The 8,378-nt window shown below is 42.2% G+C and overlaps 2 protein-coding genes across 2 annotated transcripts; one reads left to right on the top strand and one right to left on the bottom strand.

Annotated features, from left to right (window-relative positions):
* Nucleotides 1–2,298: 2,298 nt before the first annotated feature.
* Nucleotides 2,299–3,300, bottom strand: LOC110882055. Its single transcript, XM_022130155.1, has one exon. It carries the CDS (start codon nucleotides 3,298–3,300, stop codon nucleotides 2,299–2,301), a length of 1,002 nt encoding a protein of 333 aa, XP_021985847.1.
* Nucleotides 3,301–6,897: 3,597 nt separating this feature from the next.
* LOC110882054 lies at nucleotides 6,898–7,563 on the top strand. Its single transcript, XM_022130154.1, has one exon. The coding sequence runs from the start codon at nucleotides 6,898–6,900 to the stop codon at nucleotides 7,561–7,563; it is 666 nt and encodes a 221-aa protein (XP_021985846.1).
* Nucleotides 7,564–8,378: the final 815 nt, after the last annotated feature.

Genomic DNA, 8,378 nt, shown 5'->3' with positions numbered 1-8,378 from the left:
AGCCCAAAGACGCAAATACTAAGACAAAGCACGACCCGTTCGTCTGATAGACGTTAGTACACTGTAGGTAGTCATGTTGGCTGAAGGGACTTGGGTTACACATACTGAAGACGCAATACTGTGAGTTCATGTCCCCCTTTTCTCTTAACTATTTTCAGTTTTATAACTTCGGGGGTGAAATGCATGTTACAATTATTTTGGACATTTTTATAGATGGTATGGTTAGCCTAAGGAGGGTTGGGACGTTCAGATCATGTGAGTGGGTAGGTAGAACTTAAGGCCATTAGTCCTCGTTGTAGGACTGAGGGACATTAGTGATAGATCTATTTGGGTGTAGCGAGCCCCACTCCTGAGTCCGCCGAGTGGACCATGTGGTGACTAAGTGCCCGACGCACAAATCTGCTAGGTTTGAGTCTTCCTGCATCACTTCACACATATCATTGGCTTTGCAACCCAATGGTGATCTCTTTTTCCTTAATTGCTACATACCAAGGATTTTCATACATACAAACGCATTATAAAGGTTTATACATACTCACTTACACATGAACTCGCTCAACTTTTGTTGATTTTTCAACTTACATGTATTTCAGGAAAACTAAGGGATCTGGCAAGTGTCTGCATTTGTGTCAAGCTGCGTACTAAATAAAGACGTCATCCAGGGTAGTAGGTTCAGGAGGTGTAACCCTTACCTGGACGGGTTACATGTCCTTAAACCATGTTTTTATTCAAGTCTTTATTATGTCATATGAACTCGTTTTAATTCATGTTATGGTCGTATCTTGTTTTATGTGTTGACATTTTAAAAATGATGTTGTATTGTATTTCTAAACCTTATTAATGGATGAACATCTCTTGTTTTATCATATAGTATTGTTATGATTGATTGCTATGGTATTAAGAAGTCACACCAAATAAACCCACGCTTCCGCAAAAGCCAGGGTGTGACATTGCTTTCCATTTAGAGAGTTTGGCTGTGAACTTGTCAACCACCGGTTTCCAAAATTTAGCTTTCTTCATATTGATGCCAATCGGAATTCCCAAATTCACAAAAGGAAAGACCCCGCTTCACATTTAATCAACTGAGCTAGAGAGTTTACTTCAGAAGCTCAGACCCCGATTCTATATAATTTACTTTTGGATCGGTTAATCTTGAGACCCGTAACTAGGCTCAACCATCTAAAAAAATGATTCAAAGCAATGATATTTTGATCCGACCAAGCCCCTAAAAACAGAACATATCCGCATAGCAAAAATGAGAAAAAAGAGGGCCCCCGTTTGGAAGCTGGCATCCATGGAAGAGACCCAAACTGCACCCCCTATTCATAAACATGCTCACAATTTCCATGGCGATAATAAAAAGAAATGGGGAAAGAGGGTCACTTTGTCTTAGACCCCTCCTATATTTGAATTCTTTGGTGGGGGAGCCGTTGACCAAAACTGATCCTATACCCGAGCTCAGGCAACCTTTTATCCATATAATCCATTATTGCGGGAAATTCATCTTATCCATCATGCGAAAGAGGAATTTCCAATTAATCGTATCATACGCCTTTTCGAAAATGACTTTAAGAATAAGTAACTTTGTTTTGGATTTTTTTGCCTAAGCCACCGTTTTGCTGACTATAAGGGGGCTATCAAGGATGTTTCGGCCTCCCACAAAAGCCGATTGATTGGGGGACGATATATTATTAACAACAATTTTGAGGCGATTGGCAAGAACCTTGGCAATGATCTTGTAAATCGAGCCAACCAACGATATAGGGCGAAAATTAACAAGCTCTTGAGGGTCACTAACTTTGGGGATGAGAGAAACAAAAGAGGAGTTACAACCCTTGCTAATCACACCCGAACTGTGGAATTCATTCATCATGCCCAAAATCCAAAATTTTATCTTTTCCCAAAAAAATTTGAAAAATTTGAGCGAAAACCCATCCGGGCCCGGAGCTTTACTTCCATCGCAGCTTTTCACGGCCAAGAAGACTTCCTTTTCCGTGAACCTCTCACAAAGGCCCAACCCCAACTGATCCGAAACGATAGGAAGCCCAAAGTTAACAAAATTTGGTCTCCTCCTAATGGGCCCCAAGAACTGTTTTTTGAACCAGTTCCTAATTTCTTCCTTAAGAATCCCCGGGTCCGAAACCACCGTTCCATTAAAAATCAGACTATTAATTCTGTTCCTAGCTAAATTCAATGAAACCACTTTATGAAAATAGCTACTGTTTTCATCACCAAATTTCAGTCATCTGATCCTCGCCTTTTGCTGGATATCTTTGAGCTTAATCATCTATAATTTATTCACTTTGACCCGCATCCCCATCTGGCTTTCTTTTCTTCAGCCGAAAGAGGCCTGAGAATCGCTTTGTTTTCGATGTTTTCGATTTGTATCAGCAAGTCATCCATCTTCATATTTTCGGACTTTCTTTTCTCCACCCTCCATTTTTTGATGTCAGCTTTGACACGTTTCAGAATACCCACCAGAGCCGCATCCCATCTCTCCACTGACAGAGTGTGCCTAAAATCCTTCTCAACAATATCATGTAAACATTTCTCTCCCAGCCAAGAATTAAAAAATTTAAAAGGGATCGGACCGAAGTCATGGGCAAAGCAAGAAAGGCAGATGGGGCAATGGTCCGAAAAACCTCTTTTGTGGACCTCAACGATAGCATTCGGCCAATTAGACATAAACCGATCATTAACCAAAAGCCTATCCAGTTTACTCAATTTGACATCTTCATGCCCTGAAATGTAAGTAAACTTACCACCCATCATAGAGTATTCCAGGAGCCCTGAGTTATGGATAAAACCATTAAAAGCTTCCGAAAGACCGTAATCGAATATGGAGTTTAACCGTTCCTCTTCCGTTCTAACCTTGTTAAAGTCGCCCAGAAGCACCCAAAATTCTTCCAGGTTTAGAAAACCAGCAATACCCCCCCATAGAGCTTTTCTCTGAGCCGAGTCGTTTGGAGCATGAAGGTCTAAGATATTAATCTTACCTTCGAAACCTGAGATATGACCAGAGACAATAAGGAAGCACTGATTTCTGATAACCCAATCAGCTCTAAACAAATCAGGATTCCAAACCGAAACAATACCCCCCGATCTTCCGATAGACTCAACAAAAGCGAATTCCATTTTGGACTTGTCCCAGAATTGGCGAAAAGCAGACTCAGACAAGATCTCCGAATGGGTCTCCTGAATCCCTAAAAAATCGGCTTTAACTTTCCCCTTAAGACTCCGAATACAAAAACCTTTGCGAGGATCGGAAACTCCGTTAATGTTGATGGATAAAAGATTCATTTGGAATTGGATTGAGTCATTTCTCCATTAACAATCTTCTTAATCTGATTTTCGAATCCCTCCACTGCAATTCCCAAATTCTCTTCAAACTCCATGGTTTGCTGAACTTCCGTATCGAACAAGGACTGGTTAAGTCCCATCGCCTGATTGACTGGGGAATCCCCTGGATCTTCATCGACACCTCCTTCTCTTTCTAGACGAAAGATATCTTCGATGTTAAAGGGATCAGACCCCACTGGAATTTCCGCATCCATATTTAGATCCAGAATAACACTTTCCTGGGCCGTCACTACTGGGTCCTTACCTTCCTGGGCCCTCACTAGTGGGTCCTTAGTACGTTTGGGCCTGGTGGTTATTAAACTAGGCCTTACATTTTCTCCAGAGCTGCCAGACGATAAATCCGGAACCGGATCATTACACACCTGCCCCACCCAATCTCTCTCCTCATTAAACATACCAGGCGGCTCATGGTGGTCCCCAGACGTCTCCTTTTCCAACTCCTTCTCCTCGGGAATAGGTGACATCATACCCTTCGTATTTCCCATGCAAGAACGTGAACAATCACTCCCACGTTCATCTGAATCGGAAAGGTCACCGGCGAAAGACCCTCCAAATTCTGATGAACACACTGACGATACCTCCTCCGAAGCTTCATCACCCAAAAAACCTGGGCTCCACTGTCCAGAAATTTCTTCGACCCAAACCTGCAAGGAGTGCTCTTTCCAGGATAATTTGAATTCAGCAGAAACCCTCTTACCAAAATGGACCAAGATTGCCAGACGGTCTTCCGCTAAGTTCCCGTTATTAACCTCCGCGTCGGACCTTACCAGAATTCTTCCATATCTTTCGGCTATTTTGTTGAAAACGTGCCGATCCCAAAGACTTACGGGGACCCCCAAAATTTTTATCCACACCACTCTTTCGAAGATCGGTGGAATCCCTTCCCAAATATAGAGCCTCGAAAACCATTGTTCCCACTCGTTCACCATATTGCTATGAAAATCTTCTGCCTCTTCATGGGAATTGAAGTAAAGCAAAACCTTAAGCCCACCCAGGTATTTTAGTTTAAGACCCGTCTCAGTTAACCCCGAGAGAAGAACTTTCAAGTCATTTAGAGTGTTTATATCTTTAACCTCCCCAACCAGCGATTTGAATTCCAGGGCTTTTTTCGTCTCCGTGTTCATCGGGGGAAGGGCTATATTACCACCAGTAGAGTTCAAGATCTTTGGATTAACGACCGAGCTATAAGATTTAGAGCCAAAAGGCACCTTGGGAGATTTACCAAGAACCGTATCAGACACAGGAATAGGGTTCGGCATCTGAAGTCTAGAGAACACGGACACATGATTGCCATTGTTATTAACATCAATCTTGGACCCGTCTCTATCAAATTTGGCTAAGTTGACACCGATGACAGCCCCATGAATATGAGTCTCCTTGAGTTGTTCTATCTACCGAACAGGGTCCGAGACGTTAGACAACTTAATAAAACCAAATTTGTTACCAGCTCTATCCTTTTTGAGAGGGACAAAAGCGTCCTCTAAGTTGTCCAGGTGTTCAAAAGCTTGCCAAAGCACAATCTTGTCACAAGAGTCGGGAAGTTTGGAGATGAAGAAGGACGTAGCATTCCGAAGTCTAGCTTCCATATCCAGAAAGATCTTCTCCCTCCTATAATCCTTCCTGTTAAGGATAGTATTCCAGTTATTAGAGTGATTCTTCCACACTCTCTTTCCCATAGCAAAGCACGCCAAACTACTGGTGCCTGAAACGAAAGCACAGCCCTTGAATCCACAGAAACCTTTGAAAGGTTAATAGGATTCGAACCAATCTAGCTCAACTTTACGACGAAAGCCCAACCGGTATCAGACCAACTAAGCAATCAAGAGAATGCGGGACAAAACAAGGGGGCACGAAAACGGAGAAGAAAGAAACAGACACGACGGAGGCAACCTGCCCGGGAGGCGAATGGGGGAGTCAAACAGAACAAGATAGAAAGAAAGGTAATCGTTGGAACTCAACACCCACGATGGAGTCCCTGATACCTTGCTCGCTATTCCGGCTGAATATCCCCGTCGAGCACTATCCTATGACGGTTCGGTTTTGACCAAATCAATTATGTATTGGACTGATATGTTCTTGAAAACAATTGCCTTCTAATTGCCGCCCCCACTTATGTGATTTTCGAAAAAAACTAGGGCTACCCCTTGCGTCTGATCACCTCCCCTTTATATATCTTTCTTTCTCCATTAGGGTTGTTGTTTTTTTATATAATATTCAAAGCCCAATAAAGTAAAACAATTCCCCAATGATGTTTCGTAAACTTTCATGGCAGTTGTTTCTTTTTGGGCGGCCTATAGGGCTGTAAACGAACCGAACAAACACGAACAAGGCCATGTTCATGTTCGTTCATTAAGGAAATTAGCATGTTTGCGAACTATTCATTAAGGAAATTCAGTTGTTCACGAACAGTTCGTGAACACTTGTCTCGAACACAAATGAACGCAAGCAAATAAAAATGAACGCAAACGAATATTTAACTTGAAAATAAAAAAATGAAAACATTTTTATCCTTAAACATTGGATATAAGTAGTTAAATACAACCATCAAATGATAAATCAAAACACAAGAAGTTTACCACACCACCATATTATTATTTTTTAATATAATCAAACGAACATATTACCGAACGTTCAAGAACGCAGTCGAACGAACGAGACCTGTGTTCGTGTTCGTTCGCTAAGCTAACCGAACGAAATTTTTTGTTTGTGTTCGTTCGTTAAGCTAATCAAACGAACATAAACGAACTTCCCGCCGAACGGTTCACGAACTGTTCGCTGAACGTTCGGTTCGTTTCCAGCCCTAGCGGCCCACTATGTGTTTTGTCCAAAATAAGTCTTTCAACACCATTGACCCATTCTGCAAAACCACAAGGCCAAAATTCCTCATGTATCGGAAAATGTAGTTTTCTCAGCCATCAAAGGCTGTGACGGTGGTAAAGCCTCGGGCCCAGATGGTTTCTCGATTAAGTTCTTCAAAGCCTTTTGGCCCAGACTAAAACACCTTGTTATGGGGGTAGTGAACGAATTTTATCAGAAGGGGTCTTTTAGCGGGGGATGTAATTCCTCCTTTATTGCCCTCATTCCTAAGATGAAAGATCCTCAAAGGCTCGCCAATTTCCGTCTTATCTCTCTTGTGTGCTCAGTTTATAAAATTATTGCTAAGGTGTTGGCAAATAGGCTTAAGCTTGTCATAAGTGACGTTTCTTCTCCGATGCAATCGGCTTTTGTGGGGGGCCGCAACATCTTAGACAACCCTTTCATTTTGAGTGAAATCATTGCATGGGCCAAAAAATCTAAAACTAAAATTCTTATGCTCAAGGTAGACTTTGAAAAAGCATACGATTCTATAAACTGGAAATTTCTTCGTTGTATGATGGACAAGATGGCCTTTCCGAAGCAATGGGTGTCGTGGATAAAGGGTTGCCTTGTTTCAGGTATGGGGTCTATCCTTGTTAACAGATCTCCGATGAAAGAATTCAAATTTAAAAGAGGTCTTAGACAAGGTGACCCCTGTCCCCTTTTCTTTTCGTTATTGCTATGGAGGTTATTTCTATTTTCATGAATAGAGCTTGTGATATGAATCTTTTTGATGGATGTCACCTTCCTAATGACGGGCCATGCATCTCTCATCTCTGCTACGCGGACGACGTTCTTTTCATTGGAGCTTGGTCTGAGCAAAATGTCTTAGCCTTGAATCGGTTACTAAGATGGTTGAACCTAGTTTCCAGTCTAAAAATAAACCGTAGAAAAAGCAACTTATTTGGTATTGGGGTTGATGATAGAGAGGTGGGCTGGCTGGCTCGTTTGGCTAATTGTGAGGTCGGCTCCTTCCCCTTTATGCATTTGGGTATCCCCATCGGGGTTAATATGAAACGTGTTATGTTTTGGAAACCGGTGCTAGAGAAATTCTCTTTAAAACTTTCAAAGTGGAAAGCTAAGTACTTATCCTTTGCGGGCCGTATGACTCTTGCGAAGTCGGTGTTAGGGAGCCTCCCATCCTATTACCTTTCTTTGTTCGCGGCCCCTAAAGGCATTTTGAACAAACTTGAGAAAATCAGAAGAGAATTTATATGGGAAAAATCTAATTCGTGGCATAAACTAAGATGGCTACGTTGGGAACTCCTTACTAAATCTAAGAAAATTGGCGGAATGGGATTAGGAGGTATTCGAGGCTTTAATTTAGCTATGTTACTGAAATGGTGATGGCGGTTAAAATCTAACCCAAATCAGCTTTGGGCCAAGGTTGTGCTTGCCATTCACGGAGGAAAGGGAGCCAATACTCCCCATTCGCTAATCCTGCTTAAAAAACGTTACCGAGTGTGTGGAAGGATTTCGCTTCGGTCGAAGGTGAATTAGCAAAGATGGAAATTGATATCAAGGAGAACCTGGTCAAGGAAGGGGCTGATTGGAGGTGGAGACAAGACCCGTCTGGTTCGTTTACTGTGAAACAAGTCAGGTTCGATATCGAGCTAGCTAGTAACGACACCGGATCGAATATGGCGAAGGTCTTTTGGAACAGCTGGGCTCCGTCTAAAGCAAATTACCTGTTGTGGAGGGTGTCTCTAGGTAAGATCGCTTCCAAAACGGGCCTTATTCATAAGGGTATTCCCCTGGAGGACAGCCGCTGCCCACGATGTGGGATTGGTGATGAAACCCCGGACCACATTTTTGTAAATTGTCTTTGGGCTCAGAGTATTTGGTGGAATGTGTTGACATAGGTGAGGATTAGGTACCCGAATGACACCACAAGTCTAACTGATCTTGTTAGCTACATTAAGAACCAACCGGGTAGTGCGGTGTTGTAACACCTCGCAAAATCATGTCCAATACAGTGGTGACACGTGTCATAAACCCTGATCGTGATATATTGAGGTACTAAAACTGTCAAAGAGTGTAAAGATATAATTAGAAGGAACAAAAGCGTCAACATGCCAAACTAGTGCCTCTGAATGACCTTATGTAATGTTCGTATTCGTTATTGAATAAATTGATGGACACTAGAAGCCGTTTACGCTTAA

Source organism: Helianthus annuus, chromosome 10 (assembly GCF_002127325.2).
Source record: "Helianthus annuus cultivar XRQ/B chromosome 10, HanXRQr2.0-SUNRISE, whole genome shotgun sequence".
NCBI classification, from domain to species: Eukaryota; Viridiplantae; Streptophyta; class Magnoliopsida; order Asterales; family Asteraceae; genus Helianthus; species Helianthus annuus.
Note: the sequence above shows the minus strand (reverse complement) of the source record. Positions and strands in the feature narration are given on the sequence as shown.